The sequence below is a fragment of the Lytechinus variegatus genome, chromosome 18 (genome assembly GCF_018143015.1).
Source record: "Lytechinus variegatus isolate NC3 chromosome 18, Lvar_3.0, whole genome shotgun sequence".
Taxonomy (NCBI): domain Eukaryota; kingdom Metazoa; phylum Echinodermata; class Echinoidea; order Temnopleuroida; family Toxopneustidae; genus Lytechinus; species Lytechinus variegatus.
This window is the reverse complement of record NC_054757.1, coordinates 7128118-7146442: the sequence shown is the minus strand read 5'-3', so window position 1 is coordinate 7146442 and position 18325 is coordinate 7128118. Positions and strand designations below refer to the sequence as shown.

General features: G+C 33.0%; 2 protein-coding genes across 4 annotated transcripts in view; both read left to right on the top strand.

The window, feature by feature from the left end:
• Positions 1 to 14234, top strand: part of LOC121432161 (cadherin-99C-like) — a 46811-nt gene extending 32577 nt beyond the window's left edge. Inside the window, exons 4-12 of the mRNA XM_041630017.1 lie at positions 1023 to 1055; positions 4179 to 4184; positions 7103 to 7171; positions 7684 to 7832; positions 9182 to 9238; positions 10084 to 10179; positions 11585 to 11695; positions 13405 to 13515; positions 14190 to 14234. Coding sequence (XP_041485951.1) covers positions 1023 to 1055; positions 4179 to 4184; positions 7103 to 7171; positions 7684 to 7832; positions 9182 to 9238; positions 10084 to 10179; positions 11585 to 11695; positions 13405 to 13515; positions 14190 to 14234 — 677 coding nt within the window. The remainder of the gene's footprint in view (positions 1 to 1022; positions 1056 to 4178; positions 4185 to 7102; positions 7172 to 7683; positions 7833 to 9181; positions 9239 to 10083; positions 10180 to 11584; positions 11696 to 13404; positions 13516 to 14189) is intronic.
• A 332-nt stretch (positions 14235 to 14566) lies between these two features.
• The window catches only part of LOC121431760 (protocadherin-15-like), a 40946-nt gene continuing 37187 nt past the window's right edge, over positions 14567 to 18325 (top strand). For all 3 annotated transcript variants that reach the window (XM_041629459.1, XM_041629457.1, XM_041629458.1), the window contains exons 1-3: positions 14567 to 14689; positions 15876 to 15978; positions 17355 to 17467. In XM_041629459.1, the coding sequence (XP_041485393.1) occupies positions 14657 to 14689; positions 15876 to 15978; positions 17355 to 17467 (249 nt within the window). In that variant the 5' untranslated portion in view covers positions 14567 to 14656. The remainder of the gene's footprint in view (positions 14690 to 15875; positions 15979 to 17354; positions 17468 to 18325) is intronic.

The window sequence follows — 18325 nt, the reverse complement described above, 5'->3', positions numbered from 1 at the left end:
GATATTGATATGGCCATTGTAAGTTATGGTGGAAGTAAAATTGCTGTAGGCCTAACAGTTCATTCAATTCAATTCAATTCAAAAATGGTCTTTATTGATAATCAAACATGTTAACAATCATACATGAAAAAACAGCAAAAGCTGGAAAGATCATGCTTACAAGTTGGTTTTGGCACATTATTAAATACATAGTAAAATGCATTAAAAACGGTTATTTAAAAGTACTAATATTTTAAATAAGGCATAAAAGACAATGAACATGATGAACGAGTGAATGTAATATGATAATGGCAGACTTGAAGGAGAGGAGACTGACACTTATTTAAATGACAAAAATAATTTTATAATGGGGTGAGGATGACCATTTGCATTGCCTTTCTTAGTCTACACACTCATCTTTTGTTGAGTATGTCTACCAAAAAAGGCAATGGACTGTTTTTAAATCTTGTTGTTCTTATTGGAAACTGTTGATAGTTGTTTGTACGACGAAGAGATATGTTTGTATGTTTTTTTCGAGGTAGCCATGTCTTACACAATGGATGAGTTGAAAGAGATTTTGCAAATTTTTTACTTAGTGTCAGTCTTCTCTCCTCAAGTGTTGGTAAATTACATACCTGACATGCATTTGAGTATGTAATGTAATTATGTCCTAAGATAATTTTACATACCCTCCGTTGTATTCTTTCAATAGTATTATTTTGTTTTGCTGTAAGACTGCTGTGGAAAACTGGAGCACAATATTCTAAAATTGGTCGTATATAACCCATATATATTGTCACTAAATCCTTCAAAGGTAAATTGAACTTTTTCAGTTTCAGTTGTTTTGGTAAATTGAAATAGTAATAATCTATGTGAACTAATTCAATATTTTTATAAGTGCTTGTCTGAATATCAATTGTGTAAATTGTTTAATGTACTTATTTCATTTTATAAGCTACAGTGTACATGTAGTATGCTCTGTATACTTTATTGTACTAACCAATTATTATTACGTTGATTTTGTTGATATTGTGTTCTAACAGATCGTCAAAAGAGGCAATCACTTCCTGGGCCTGGTAAGACTGAATAATAATTAATTTATGAAGGGTTGTTATTTTTATGATGATGCACCAGTGCTAAAACACAGTTGTTAATTTAACACCAGGAAACTTAAGAGACACACGGTGGAGATGTGTTGAAACAGCAGCAGTTTGGATTTGGGCTAAACCTGAGCCTGCATATCTGCTAGCTGGTGTCTATTGAAAAAGCATGTTATAGCAAAATCGGTTACACTTCGTAATTCCGAAGGTTCTTTATTCTGAAGCTTCACAATTCCGAAACACGTAAATTGCCTATTTCTCGATGTTTGTTTATCCGAAAATGTTAAAAGGTTCATTAATCCGAACATTTGTGGTGTTATTCCGAAGGTTCGTTACTCCGATGGTTCGATAAAACAAAAAAAGGTTCGATGTACCAAAGTTTCGTTAATCCGAAAACGAAATAAGGTTCGTTCCGAAGGTTCCTTGATCTGAAAACAAAATAAGGTTTGTTGTTCCGAAGGTTTGTTAGTCCAAAAACGAAATAAGGTTCGTTAATCATTTCGTTTTCGGACTTATGAGCCTTGGGAATTACAAACCTCACTTCGTTTTTGGACTAACGAACCTCATTTCGTTTTCGGACTAACGAACCTGCGGAATTACGAACCTTCGGAAATACGAACCTTCGGAATTACAAATGCATGCGGCAAAGTCAGTCTCCAATGGGTTAAAAAAACACCAGTCAGTTTTAAAACTACATTGGTTTAATTGAAAAGTGGTGTTGTTCAACACATTTTACGTATAGATACAGGACTGGAGTTGGATTAAAACTGCTGTTTTTGAAGTGTGATAGACAAAATGAATTTTGAAAGAAATAAAATGTCTTTTGAATCTATGTGAGTTTAGGCTATAGCAAGTGGATAAACGTGTTGAGATTCAATAAGGTTGGATTAATTCATTCTGAATTGATGCATTCTGAACAGTCTTTTTAACAAGACCTTAGTCATGCTTTTGTTCATCTTTTTTTTTGCATGAATTGAACTCTGAAAAATGTTTGAGTACCCAAATCCAAGAAATATAAAAAAAAAGCATCTGCATTCAAGTTTTATTCCAGCTGAATTGCTTAAGATTTTTTCTCATCCTGAGGTATACAAATAGAACAGAAAGTTTATAGGAATAATAATTATGCTTGCATGAATGAATATAGAAATCATTGCCAACACGTTTGTATAGGAGAGCCAACACCTAATGCATGATAAACACTGCAAAAAACAAAAATACACCTGCAAGCATTGCCATTTTCAATAAGAAATAAAATCATTTTTAAATGTATAACCTTGTAAAACACTCAATTTTGACAATTTGATTGTAGTTGCAGCTAAATAAAAATGCAATTGGTCTCATTTAGTCAAAAGAAACATTTTAATTTGCATTACAATAATAATTATGAAGAAATTTATATTTTGTTTCAAATACTAGGTAGATAGATAAATATTTTCATGAAAATTGCAAGCTGTGTGCATGTTGTCCAGTAATTTCGCATTAACTTGATGTATTATGTTTCACTGTTGTTCAAGTAGGTCACTAATGAGGAATGTATCCTTGCAAAGAAAGAAATGTGTTTACACTCCACCATGAAATAAATTTTCCATGAAAATATACACAATTGGGGAGTGAAAAGAAAACTTTGTTTCATTCTAATGAAACATGCAGTTGTGGATTGTGATATCACTTCACAAAGTCCCTCACCCATATTTTTTTAGAGGATTCATTATGATTTGTGTTTGAATTTATAACTTATGATTTGAAAAAAAAAACAGATAAAAAGTGTAGTATATTCCTATATCCACATGTAAAAAGACAACAATTCCTTTAAAGGAAAATCACTAATTACATGATTTTTATACGCGGGAGCATTTGAACTTCAGTTTTCAAATTCTGATGAAAACAAAAATTTTCATTCAAGTTACTCATGACTTTAAGTCACATGTCACTCTTTGTTAGTGACTATGGGTTTGATTAGAACATTACCAATGTCTTTGTTATTAATTATCAAAGTATGTTGAAATAATTATTCCCTTAAAATGGGTGATTTTACAAATGATAGTTATCAGTTATGTTTTATTCACTTTTTGTCACTGTCTTTGATATTGTATTGTGTATGATATTACAGTCAAACCAATGACTCCAGGGACGTACTCATTGCTTAAAACTTTTGCCATAAAAAACTCTGGCAAACGAACAAAACTCTGGCAAACAAAAGTATGCTATTGAAACTTAAACATTAAAAAACTCTTGCAAAAAAAATGCCAGAATTTTTTGGCAAAGTTTTTTGCAACGGGTCCTAGGTTGGTGTTTTTTAAAGCTGTTCTTAATTAGTTATCAGTGACTAAAGAACCACTGGTGACCATTTCTCAGTGTATATTATGTGACCACATTGTCATTGGTGTGGATTCAACACTTAAAGAAATGATCACCAGTCATTCGTAAAGTCGCTTGCGCCTTATAAACAGCTTTATGAAACACCCACCAGACCGATGAAAGCTATTGTGTTATATTATACCCCTTTCATAAACCCATCCTCCAATTATCCGCCTAAGAGTAATGCGGATAATTCAATAAAAATTGCATTCACAAACTCCGAAAATAATCTGCACTACTTTTTACGAGCGCCCGACCTGAAAAAGGCGGATAATTGTCATGGCAGCTTCACACACCCCCTCCAATGGGATTGTGTTCGAAAAGGGTGACCTTGTGACCGCACCATGGCAATTATCCGCATTACTTTGGAAATGCGTTCATAAAGTAAAAATCTGGTCCCGATGCCGCTATTATGCGGATAATTGCAGCATCGAAATAATGCGGATAAGGCTGGTCCCACTCCGATTTTACGACCAAATTACGCGGATATTATCCGCATAATTGGGTTTATGAAAGGGGTATTAAATTGCATATCTTTGGTCAGTTTGGAGTCATTTTCTTTGGTGGGACTGTAACATTTATGTCTTTTAAATTGGTAATTCCATTAAAGTCAGTTGGTTTTAGAATGCTTATTGTTGATCAATGCATACGCTAATTGTCTTTTGTCATTAATGTGTTTAATTTTGATGTTTGTATTTGTGTTTGCATTCCCTTGTCTTCACCTGTTCGTCGTTCAATCAGACACTGGTAAGTTCCAACAAATGTTGTAGTTTTTGCCAAATAATTACTCATCCATCATATTTTTCTTCTTCCCCCTTACCAGCTACTCCTTCTTTTTCTGTGATAATACATTCCACAAACATTATATTACGGTTGTTTAGTTTTGAAATTCACAAAGATCCTCAGTGAAGTAATATAGCTTTTACAGTAATTTTTCCTGTTTTGTGGCCTGTAAGTTTACATCATGTCTCAATGAGATGTTGAACACTTAGTAGTCTCTTGAAACAGACCCCTTGCAGCTATACCTTCTAACAACCTATTTGCCAACATTATACCTTGTCCATTTGATAGTCTGATCTTTTGAGGATCCATTTTCTTTTTTTGTACTCCTATTTTGTATCTCTGTGTTTGTTCAGCTTTTCAAAATTGCTCTACACTCACTACTGTATGTATTTCTGCATGTAATTTAAAAAAATCAACTGCCTTTATAGCTATTCGCTTTATGCTTCAAAATTCCAGGAATAATTGGGCATTGTAAAGTTTCTAATATTTATTGGATTTCTTAACTATCATCTCTCAAACTGTATTTCTTTAAATCACACTGTAATTGCTTCATGCATTTTTTTCCCACCAAATACTGTTTCATTAAAACTGTAGCATATCACACAAATGTTCTCCATAAATTCAGGCTTATATACAGGAATCACTGACTGAAACTACATAAACATTAACATAAAGTTCGGTAACAGTTGAATTTACTAATATTGGTTTCTTATAGCTGATTTACACTTTTGCTTTCATACATCATGATTTATGGTGGCAGCAGTGGGATTTAATCAAGACCAATCATAATTTTTTCCCTTACTTCAATTTAGAACATAGACCATAACATACTCTTATATAAATTATCTTATTATGGTATTAGTGGCATAGTATATAGAGGAATGGTTCCTGAGCTACTTACTTGATTGACAAAACTATACGTCATTTAACAATCATAATTCTCAATATTTGATTGCCCAGTAAGTAGTCCCCAAGGCATCGTACTGGGCCCGCTTCTTTTCCTTATGTGTATAAATAATTTATGTTCAGCATCTTCATTCTTTAATTATGTTTTATTTGCTGCTTCTGATGATACTACTATTACTTCTCCCATAGAAAATTTATATATTTACTGGAAAAATACAAATGATTAATTATGTAAGATCTGTGATTGATTTGATGCAAAAAACTTGTTATTTATGACGAAACCAATTTTATATCATTATCAAAAAACCCCATTTATCCCATAATGTATCTCTTTGATATCAAAATTAGAAATGTAACTTTAAAATTAGTTAATTCTGTAAAATTCTTAGGATTTGTATTTAATGACAAATTATCTTACAATGAACAGCGCTATTTTGTTAGTAAAAAGATGTAAAAAATATAGATATATTAGCTAAATTATGTAACAGTCTTACAGAAAAAGAATTGCTAATGCTTTACAATTCTTTACTTTCTGATATTTACTATGGTGATATCATTTTGGCGAGTTGTGGCACTACAAAACTAAATCCCATGCACATACTCCAAAAAAGTCTTAGGTATCTGTTCTAACACCCACTACTTAGCTCCATCATGCCTATTATCTTTTTAGATTAACATGTTGACTGTTTTTGATATTCATAACTTTCAAATTGCAATTCTAATGTACTACGTAAATCACATCTCAGCACTCCATCAAATAATAATTCTATTTCAATATAGTAAAGACTTCCATCAATACAACCCTTTATGTATTTAAATCCACTGGTCCTCGAATATGGTATTCCCTCCTATCCAATGTAATTTCTAGCACGAATATTACTACATTTAAAATCAAACTCAAAAGTTTACTTCTAATTATGTATGCCAAATAATCACATAATTCAATTTTACACATTTTCCTTACCCCACCCCCCTTCTCTGAAGGTTTACCGTCTCATTTCTTATGTATTGCTGGTATTTATTATTGTTCCTTTTTAACTTTTCTGTATTTCTATATATCATGTATTGGGTGTCCCACTCATCAAGCTTCTGCTTTTAGGGGCACCCTACTCACTTGAACTATAAGCAATTCAATTTAGCCCCTGATGAGCTTAACATTTAGATTTATTTATTTATTCTTGAATATTTAAACAGGGTGGCCTGATCAGCATAAAAAACATACAATATACGAAAACATAGTAACAGGACATTATGAGATAGAGAAAAAAGGAACAAATACAAAGTTAAAATAAGAGAATATGTTACAAGATACAGATGGCAAGATACATGATATAAATATGCAAAATATTAACATTAAAAGCTGGTCTTCCTCTGGGCTCTGTGATTATATTAAAAAAAAGATTAAAAAAGATGAAAGATCGTTAAAACATAAGGCAATGTATTACACAGTACTAATAAATTTAATTTTGGAATAAAGAAAATGAGCAGAAGACATCGCATCATTTGGTAATTTTAAGTGCGATCTGATCAAACTGACTGTTCATATCTACTAGCTGAACTGTTACCATGATAACGCATTTTATAGTCTGGAGATAATTTGGCTTAATTGGGATGTTTTTGTTACAGATATGGTACACTTGGATGCAAAACATAAGAAATCTATTTGTTATTTTTATTTTATATGTAATCTTTTTAGATATAACAGTTACCTACTGGTAGTTTTGATTGCAATATTATTATATAATTTATATATATTGGAAATCAACCATTGGAATTGAGACAGGTGGATTTATGCCACAGTAATTTTTCTTATTCTGTCCCTGGCGTTCCTATGATTGATATTTCTTGTCTTGTATTGTTTCTACTAAGATGTATTGTTCTTTGTAATTTTCTTTGCAGAATAAATAATGATGATAATGAATATCAAATAATGCGCTTTGATTGTGTGATATTTTATCTTTTCGTTTGTATTCTAGATTGCTGGAGAAATGATGATATTTCTGATACAGTTATCGATTTAACAGTTCGTGAATCAGCTATTCCTGGTAATTATGATAATTGCAATGATCTTGATATTAGTAATAATATATTGATCTTGTTTTTCACTATCATGTTTTGAGTAAATGTTTCTGCCTTGAGATGAGACCAGGCTTGAGCTACTTTATTATAAGAATATACCCTGCTTGGTACCCATTTTACTATATCACTTAGTCTATGGACACACTGGTCTCAAAACCGCCTCAAACAAAAAAAGTGGGGTGGGGGCTGATAATCGAGTTGCAATTGAATTTGGTGGGTATGGCAAAAATATTACCATGTTCATAAAAACGATCAATGTTTATCATTAAGACAGTAGGCCTACTTTTTGTATGATCGATAATTGGAATAAATTTAATTGAATCAGATTAGGGTAATGGTGATGATAACTTCACTCATGGATAGTAATCATGATTGCCATTATCATGAAAAGGCCCAATGATTGTGATAATGTAGGAGATATTAGTAGAGCTGCTGTAAATTTTAATTTTCCTTATTGTTTCCACATCCTTTTTTGTAGGGACAGTCATAGGTGTTTTACCAATCACCGGGACCACTGGGAGTTCAGGAACTATTACTCTAACTGTTGTTCAAGACAATGACAGAGTTTCCGTCAACGTGCTCACCAAGCAAATAATACTCATCCAGAGCGTTGATGCAGATGTAGATGTAGGTTTGAATTTGGATTTGTTTTTCATTAAACATTATAAAGATATTATGCCAGGGGGGTGTTTCAGAAAGATTTAAGTATGACTTGAATTGCACTTAAATTCTGATGCGTACTTGATATGCAACACGCAATCTTATTGATAGATACGCAGTAGTGCGTGTCCCCATGACACGATCTGACCAATGCAGTCAATCCTTTCATATCGTACGCAACTCGGTATTTAAGTGCGACTCTAAGTCATACTTAAATCTTTGTGAAACACCCCCAGGTATGGTAACAGTCTCAAAATGAGTTCGAACAGAATCCAATCAAATGACTACCCATGTGTTGGTATATTTAAAGGTCAAGTCCACCTCAGAAAAATGTTGATTTGAATCAATAGAGTAAAAATCAGACAAGCACAATGCTGAAATTTTCATCAAAATCGGATGTAAAATAAGAAAGTTATGACATTTCAAAGTTTCGCTTATTTTCAACAAAATAGTTATATGAACGAGCCAGTTACATCCAAATGAGAGAGTCGATGATGTCACTCACTATTTCTTTTGTTTTTTTACTGTTTGAATTATACAATATTTCAATTTTTACGAATTTGACGATTAGGACCTCCTTGCCTGAAGCACAAAATGTTAAAATAATGGAATTCCACGTGTTCAGGGAGGAATGAAACTTCCTTTTACATGACAACCCCTACAGAAATTTCCAAGCTTGCGGGAAGCGTGCGACTAGCTTGCTAGTAACTAGCATGCGGCTAGCTTAATAAGCGTGTGATATGCGTGCAGAGTAATAGTTAAGCGATCTTTTAGCGAGCAGGGACTGTTCGCTAGCATGCACTCGCTTATTAAGCGAGCGCCCTGCTAGTCGCATGCTAGTTACTAGCAAGCGGCACGCTTAAATTTCTGCAGGGGAATGACAATAAAATTAAAATATTTCATATTTCATATAATAAAATACAAAAGAAATAGTAGGTGGGTGATGTCATCAACTCTCTCATTTGGATGTAACTGGCTCGTTCATATAACTATATTTTTGAAAATAAGCGAAACCTTAAAATGACTTTCTTATTTTACATCCGATTTTTGATGAAATTTTTAGTGATATGCTTGTTGAATTTTTCTCTTTTTATTCAAATCAAGTTTTTGTTGGGGTGGACTTTTCTTTTAAGTAAAATATATGTACCAAATGACTCTAGAAGATTGGCTTGTAAATAAAGAAGATAAGTTGATATCTAATTGGTTTTGATTTTAAGTGTCGTTGCTTCTTATGAAAATGTCAGATGATGAAAATTTTGAATAATTTCAAATTCGATTCGAAAATTTATTCTTCTCACTTTTCTTCTCTATTGCAGAATGTGAATGAGAAATTCATTACATTACAGATAAGATGTCAGACTACTTCAAGTTCAGTAAGTTACTTCCTATTCTCTATTCATTAAAAAAATACTATTTTTGTTGAGAGCATAAACAAAACTCTAAACTTTTGTTTTAATCTTTCAGTAGTGTTTCAAAAGTATCAAATGATGTGTAAGAACCTATGGAAATAAAACTCCCACCATATTCCTATTATTTGTCAATACACGTTTTTTCATTATTTGGATTTTAACTTCAGCATTTTGCAGTATTCAAAGGAAATTAGAAGATGCTACCCAATGAGAGATACAATCTGAATAATTTTTGGCAGAATAATACAAATAATGCATAGAATTTAGTGTTTGATTGGAAATGCAGTGAAGCAAGGTTTCTTTAGATAGATACTGTAATGTGCATGAGATGTCAGGTGGGTGCACTGCCCATGTGTGGACCACCAGAAGAAACCATTCTTTCACTGCATTTACATTTACACTCAACATTGCCAGTGCATTATTTGTTTTATCAAATAGTGACATAGTTACATAAAGTTTAAAGAAGTTTCACAGTAATTTCTGGTGCTCGTTTGTAATGTTATTGACCAATTGTGTGTATCAAAATTTGTAATGTGCATTTTTTATGCTCTGATGATGATGTTGATGATCCGCAGCATTTATATTGCACCATATTTCTGTTTAATACAATCATAGCGCAGGCTCATCCAATTAAGTTAATTACTACACTGGAGTACAATGCGCAAAAATTTAATGTTATATGCTCTTTTTTAGCAATTGCATTGCTTGAAATTATATCTATCTGTAGCTATATGCTGTATATTCTATGCATTCATAAATCCTTATTTTTCCTTCCCTCTTTTTCATTCTCTCACAAATCAATTGTTTAGCTATCTCCAACATGGATTGTTAATATTATAGTGGATGACGTTAATGACAATACACCGTTTTTCATTGGAGCACCATACACAGTAAATGTACCAGAGGTAGGATGAATGTCTGTGCTGAATGTTCTTCTGATTGTTCCCCTAAATTTCGTTCATTTTTCTTCTTTCTCTCCTTTTTGCTGTGTATTTTCTTCTCTCTAATGTTAGAAGTACCAATAGTGGTGGTTATGATGTTGGTGGTCATGGTGATGATGGTGATGATGATATGATGATGATGTAATAATGATCATATGTGTAATTTCTATGTGATATTGTAACATGTCAATATTGTTGGTAAATGCGCTTGTTTGAAATTTATATTTGAAAAAGAAAATAAATTGATTTTCTTATCTTTCAGATATTATGAGGCAAATGGAATATCTGAATCAGAATTTACTAGGAGAAGATATTGTAATTTTTATATTTAAATATAGATATTGTTTGTAATTATATTTCTAAAAAATATTTGTCTTTGTATGGTAATTGGTAATGAGAAGGGGAGAGGAGTGTCCAAAGAAATGAAAAATTAAGCAAAAAATTAATTGGGTGTGATGCCAGAAGTGGATGGTTTAGTTTTCAAGTACAGACTCGAATTTGTCACTGTAAGAATTTATACCATGTCCAGAGTGTGGACTAGATCAAAACTCTGTCTGTGCCAACCATAGTACAGTCATAGTCTCTAACTTCAGACTCTGCATTATGCACAATGTGAAACCAAAATGTCTGTGCCTGCAGACAAGTGGTTGGGGAGCTGGGAGCAGGGTATAGAGACAAAGCATGCAATTTATTTATCTTCAAATTCCTTAAAGGTCCAGTCCACCCCAGAAAAATGTTGACTTGAATAAATAGAGAAAAATCAAACAAGAATAACATTGAAAATTTCATCAAAATCGGATGTAAAATAAGAAAGTTATGACATCTTAAAATTTCGCTTATTTTTCACAAAGCAATTATATGCACAACTCGGTGACACATAAATTAGAGAGTCGGTGATGTTCTCCACTGACTATTTCTTTTGTTTTTTATTGTTTGAATTATACAATATTTCCATTTTTACAGATTTGACAATAAGGACCAGTTTTATTGAACCATAAAATGTTAGAACAATTGTAATACCCCACGTTCATGGAAGAAGAAAACTTATTTCACCTTCCAATGAGGAGAAAATTAAGATATTTCATATTTCTTATAATAGAATACAAAAGAAATAGTGAGTGAGTGACATCATCAGGTCCCTCATTAGCATACCAGCCAGGATGTGCATAAAACTGTTTTGTGAAATTTAGCAAAACTTTAAAATGTCATAACTTTCCTATTTTACATCCGATTTTGATGAAAATTTCAGTGTCGTGCTTCTTGGATTCTTCTCTATTTGTTCAAGTCAACAATTCACATTGTTGAATGGTTCTCTTTCTCATAAAATCCACTTTATGTATTTGGAATGAATTATGATTTCTTTCTCCAGGGCATGTACAACAACGAAGTAATCTTTAATGGTATAGAAGGTGATGATAATGACGGTAACACAGTCAACGGCCAGATAGAGTTTGATGTTCTCTTTTATCCAGCTGATCCGGTAATTTGCTTGATCTATATAAGCTTATGTGCAATCTTTGCATTTTTTTTGGTGGGGGGGCGGTCATTCATTATAGAACATGATGCATATAAAAGAGGAATGGTTGTCTAAAAACATTGCATTCAATGTTACCAAAGGAGAAAAAGAAGTCCTCCCACCAAACAACCTTTTTTTAATATCTAAAACATTTGTTCCTCTTTAACACTTCATTAAAATTGCTACATATCTTTTGAATCGATCAAGTGTTGGATCTATGTTAGAAGTCATTACCAACGATGGCATTTTATAAAGCTGTTATGAAGTTTCAGTATGCCTGACATATAAAGTGCATAATAAGAACCAAATGTTTTGATATACATTTTAGGAGAGTATGATTTCATTGTTTTTCATATAATCATATTTTACAAAAGGGCAAAAATATACTTGAAAATTTTTCACTGGGACCCTTCCTTGTGGTAAATGATAAACCAAAAATGCTGCTACTACTACTAATGCTACTGCTGCTGCTGCTGCTGCTACTCCTACTACTACTACTTCTACTACTACTACTACTACTACTTCTACTACTACTTCTACTACCAGTATAGTTATTAGTATGGGAATAGTACTTCTACTAGGCTTCATAATGATAATAATAATAATAATTACTACTAAATTAAGAGGCTTTTATAGGAGATTTTAATTTGTTTAACAAATTTTCGGCATTACTCCTATTTATTTAAGATCAGTATGCTCGATCTGTAATGAAAATCATAAGATCAGTATGCTCAATCTGTATGAAAATCATAAATCATAAGTCAGAAAAAATGTTCATTGCAGATCGATCATACTGATCTTAAACAAACAGAAGTAATGCCGAAAATTTTTTAAACAAATTATAATCTCCTATAAAAGCCTCTTAATTACTATCTATTGTCCACGGCGGACGACATTTGAATAGTAATGAGTCAGAAAGAAGAGGATCGAGGGTATTTGAATTCCAGTTCATCGTGGCTTAACCGTGAACCAGAATAGCCTGGTGGTTGAGTCGCTGCCCGGAAAGCAGTAGATGGCAGGTTCGAATCCCACTGGTTCCAATTTTTTCTGACTTATGATTTTCTTACAGATCGAGCATACTGATCTTATGATTTTCATTACAGATCGAGCATACTGATCTTAAACAAATAGGAGTAATGCCGAAAATTTGTTAAACAAATTATAATCTATAAAAGCCTCTTAATTTACTATCGATTGTCCACGGCGGACGGCATTTGAATAGTAATGAGTCAGAAAGAAGAGGATCGAGGGTATTTGAATTCCAGTTCATCGTGGCTTAACTGTGAACCAGAATAGCCTGGTGGTTGAGTTGCTGCCCGGAAAGCAGTAGATGGCAGGTTCGAATCCAACTGGTTCCAATTTTTTCTGACTTATGATTTATGATTTTCATACAGATCGAGCATACTGATCTTAAACAAATAGGAGTAATGCCGAAAATTTGTTAAACAAATTACTACTACTAATAATGATAATAAATGACATGTAGTTTTCATCATTGTGTTAAATTATATACCCTAAATTATCACTGGTGATTTAGCACTCTATCAAGAGTTATCACAGTCACCAAACCTCAAGTCTTATGACCTTTGTCTTCACCTGCTAGAATAATACCATTCATATAAGCTAACATTCATCCTATGTGTTTCTTTATTTTTACATTATTTTCCATGCAGTTGTCAGTGTTGTATTTTGACATACCGAATACTGGAAAAGGGGAAGTGACTTTTGATGGAACACTGGACTTTGAGGAAAAGCAGCAGTGGGTCGTTCTTATCGAAGTCAGAGTAAGTAATGTAAATTCATGATAATTATAGTACTAATATGTTCAGGGGAAAAAATTACTAGGGGGCTCGGGGCGAAATGCCCTGCAAAGCCCTGGAAAACTAAAAAAAGGAGCCCCTGAAATTCACATAGGGTCCAATGTAAACTTTAATACAATGTGGCAAATTTGGTCTTGTAAGCTCTTAAGTAGCCCCGGAAAAAAATCCCTGGATATGTTAATAGCACTGTTTATTCTTTGAAAAAAAAATGCTCAAGGTACTTTAAAAAGACAGAGAGGGAAGAAGAAAGAGAGAGAGAACTGTCTTGGAAATGCTAATGTCTTCAAAGCAATACATGTGAAGGTCGCTCTTGCTCCTTAAAGCAAATTACAAAGTTTGCATTTTTGAGACCCTGTGGAATCAACATCCCCACAGTTGGTCCGGCATGAGCAAAAGCTCCTCCCCATTATTTTTTGGAAAGTGCAATGAAGAAAGCCAGAATTTTAGGATCTTATAACTCCTGTTGGTTAAAAAGCATCAGAGACTTATTTTAATCAGGGGCATTGATAAACATGATAAACCAAAAAGAAGGTATTTGTATTAATACTGTCTGTATGAACAACTCAGAGGGCATAGCCATATTTTCATTTATGTGAACACATCCATATTTGTTTTTACCTCATGTTTTTCATTGATAGATGAAAGATTTAGCTGCTGTATCTTTTTATGGTGTAACACTATAAATCACATCGTATAGATCACTTAAACTTAGTTGTAGATCATCTCTTTGTGTGTGTATCCTGCACAGTTGATTCCAGAGAGCATTTCATCAACATTAAACAGCTTGTCAGGTCTGACAACTTTCCATGATTTTGACTGGTAGAAAAAGCACCATTCCTATGGTAACTGCTGGATAAAACATTTTTAGGATAAAATGTCTGAAAAGTCTTTTCATGAAATGCTCCTAGGTCCTCCAGAAAAGTGGGTTAAACTGCGGGATATGGTTGGCAATACATTATTTTGCAATGGTTAAGTCAACGACTTATCTTTTCAGGATCGAGGTACGCCTTCATTAAATGACACAACAACGCTAACCGTCAACGTGTTGAATGTTGACGACCAAGCTCCAGTGTTTGTAGGATGCAACACTACCAGATGCCAAGACATGGAATACACCTCATCAATACTGGAGAAAACAGTAAGATTTATATATTAAATGTTATTATATAGGAAACAAAGGTTAAATGTTTGGTGGCCAGGGGCCCGTAAAACAAAGCTTAGCAACCATCATAGAAGAATATCTTTACGATTGATAGTATTGCCTGCAATGTACATTTAATTTTGAAAATCAAGCGTATGATCAATCACTAACCTTTGTGTTACGGACCCCTGTTGTTATTACCGGGTACTCTATTCAAAGTAGTAGCCATGATCATTCCACATACTTTAATTTTACCCTTATTAAAGGGGTGTTTTAGCTACATTTCCAGCCTTTTTCACCCCTCTTTGCATAAATTTGGTACAAGTAGACTATTCAAGAGTACCTGTGCTTTTTTCCAAATTAATACCCTATTGCTAAACCGATTTCAAGGTCAGGTTCATGAAGTGAAAATGCAAAATAGCAAATCGGGACCAGGGAGAGAAATGCTGACATCTGTTCATTATGTAGTACAAGTTCAAAGAAATATTTATTTTTTTCATGTTTATAAAAATGTTAAGAATAAATTCCTGATGTTGAATATGGATCAATCACATACCTTTGAATGTGCATTTGCAACATGTAACAGGGGGAAGGGAGAGAGTAAGGAGGGGGTAGACAAGAGGGGGAAGGGGTGGGAGTCAGATGATGTTGATGGACTGAAATGGCTTGATTGAGTTGGTTCAAATCCCACCGCTGCCACCAATTTGTATGAGACACAACAGGAAAGAACCTTCCCACTTTTAAGTGGTATTATTAACTTATATGTCAATGTGAACATGTCATATCTGACTAGCACAGGAGTACTTCATCAGAATATGACAAGAATTTAACAGATTACCAATGAAAAAGAGAAAATGGGTCATGTGTTACATGATGATCAATAAGTTCGGCCTATATGCTATGATAATTTCATAGTAAGATTTTGTTTTCTTTTCAAATCAAATTACAAAGAAGCTCAATTCAATATCATAACAGTTAAAAAAATAGGCATGTAGATGTGTATGTTTTCTCTTCATTTCTGAGAACATCAAATTATAGATAGCTGTTATGAAAGCCATGAAGCACGGATAAAATGACACAAATATTCTGAAAAATGAATATTGCATACAAAGTATCAATGATGGGGCTTACTTTGATCATCGCTGATTCCATCTTTAAATCAATCTATTCATTCTCCCTACAGTCAAGAGCAACACCATTAGAGTTCTTTCCAAACCAAATCATGGTTGTCAATAGTTCTGGAGGAACAGTAGATCCCCAATCTGTAATATTCTCTTTCACAGGAGGTAGGTACTTTAGTCTGAAAATGACCATTTGGTCTACATCTGTTCTGTCTATATTCCATTTGATCTGATCCGCTCTGGTTTAACTGTATTTCATCTGCAACCAGCTCTCCAACTAAACATCTTTCCCATTTACCATTTTGTCTGATTTCGAGTTGGGCTATACCCATTTGGTCTAATATCCACTTGGTCTATTAAACACCGCTTAGTCTATATGGTTAGAGGAACTATGTTCATATCAATTTTTCATTTGACAAAGTGCAGAATGATAAGTAGACTAAGTGGAAATTAGACCATCAGGCCATCGGATGAAATGATAATTAGACTTAAAGTGGTATTAGACCAGGTCTAATGTAAACCAAATGACAATTGATGTAATTGATAATAGACCAATGAGTTTATTCTATTTGGTATCTTAAAAATATGCCACAACTGCTTATAGACCAATTAAAATATAGACCAAAATTCACACAGATTTAATTGTATCATGGTACAAAAACCTGCCCTATGCAGATTCTGAATTTTATCGCTCTTTGTTCAAGCATGAGTTTAGTGCCATTTGCCCAAACCTGCATTTTAAATTGGACTTTTCTTGAGAAAGAGATGAGTATTTTCTTGAGTATTTGGGATGAAATTTAAGCATAATCATGTAGATAAAACATGCATAGTCCATGGTCTTGTGCCATGGTGCAGTTGAAACTAACTTTGTGAATTTAGGTTGTAATTCAGAGGTGTAAGAATATATCTTAGTTTCAGTGTTAATATACTTCTTTGTGATAAGTTTTGGATAAGGTTAAGATTGGAATTTCAAGATTTGGGATATTTTATCAGTTCTGGAAGTGACTTAGGCTTTTTTTTTTTTATAGATGTGATTATTTATGTCTGGTGAGCAATTTTTTGTCATCAAATAAAAGATGTGACACTGGGCTCAAACGTTGGACCTGTAGTCAGTTTGTAACTTCTATATGGGTTTGGACTGCAGGTCCATGCCATAAGACTGAATAAGATTAGTTTTAGAATTTGGTCTAGCATGATGTTAAATCTTTGATTTTATGATTTGGTTTAATTTAGTGTATTGGATTAGGAGTAGGATGAAGTTACTTTTAAAAAATTGATGGTTAGTCTGAGTGCATGATTGTTTGAGATGAACATATTATTTTCTTATGAAGATTAGATTTATTGTGGAGCTATTATATATTTCAAAAGTTGTTTGTAAATCAAGCATCTCTTCATGAATTGAATAAATGAAATGTTATGTAGTGATTCATATTATATAGGCTTATTGAAATTTCAACAAAATATGGCTTTTATGATAGCACCTCATGTGTATATTATGCTCTGTACATAAGTTGATATATTTTTATTTTTTTATATCTTAGGGGAACCTCCAGCGTATTCAACTTTCTTTTCAATCAACCCATCTACTGGTGATGTAATGCTTGTCCAGCAGGTTCGTCGAACAGAGTATGCTGTCTTTGTCTTGAATGTCACAGTAAGTCCACATTTCATTGGCATTATTGTATAACTTCCCAGAAAGAACGATTCCCTATACACTTTCCTTAGTCCGTCTATCACTCCCCACACGGTGTACCGTAAAGAACAATATTGTTGCACTAATTATCATTATTATTAATATTAAAGGGTTGGTCCAGGCTAGAGATATTTACATTTCAATCGAGTAAAATTCACAGAGCAAACTGCTGAAAATTCGATTAAAATTGGATAACAACAATTCATTAGGTGGGCTGATGATGTCATTTCCCCACTTGTTCTTTTTGTATTATATTATATGAAATTAGGTGTATTAAAAATTTTTCTACCAAGAACTAAAACAATTGGATTGACAACTGATTAAGTGCATTAGTTATTTACTGCTGCGACTTATTTCATTATAATGGAGAGGCATCATTTACACATGAATGAAGATATTAAACATATATGATTTCATGTAATAACATAAGAATAAACGGGGAAACTGGGGATGTGACATCATCAAACTACCTATTGAATATTCATGACAATGTGCATATCACTGTTATCACAAATTATTGATAAATTTTAAAATTCAATAACTTCTATATTTGTTCGCGGATTTTGATGAAATTTTCAGCATTTTGCTCAGTGAATTTTACTCTATTTATTTAGATATAAATATTTTCAGGACAGACCATGCCTTAAAGAAATAAAAAAAAAATTACGAAAGTTATAACATTTTAAAGTTTCACTTATTTTTCACAAAACAGTGATATGCCAAACAAGGTGAGTCAGTCGATGATGTCCATCACTCACTATTTTGTTTTTTTATTGTTTGAATTATACAATATTTCATTGTTTATAGATTTGACAATAA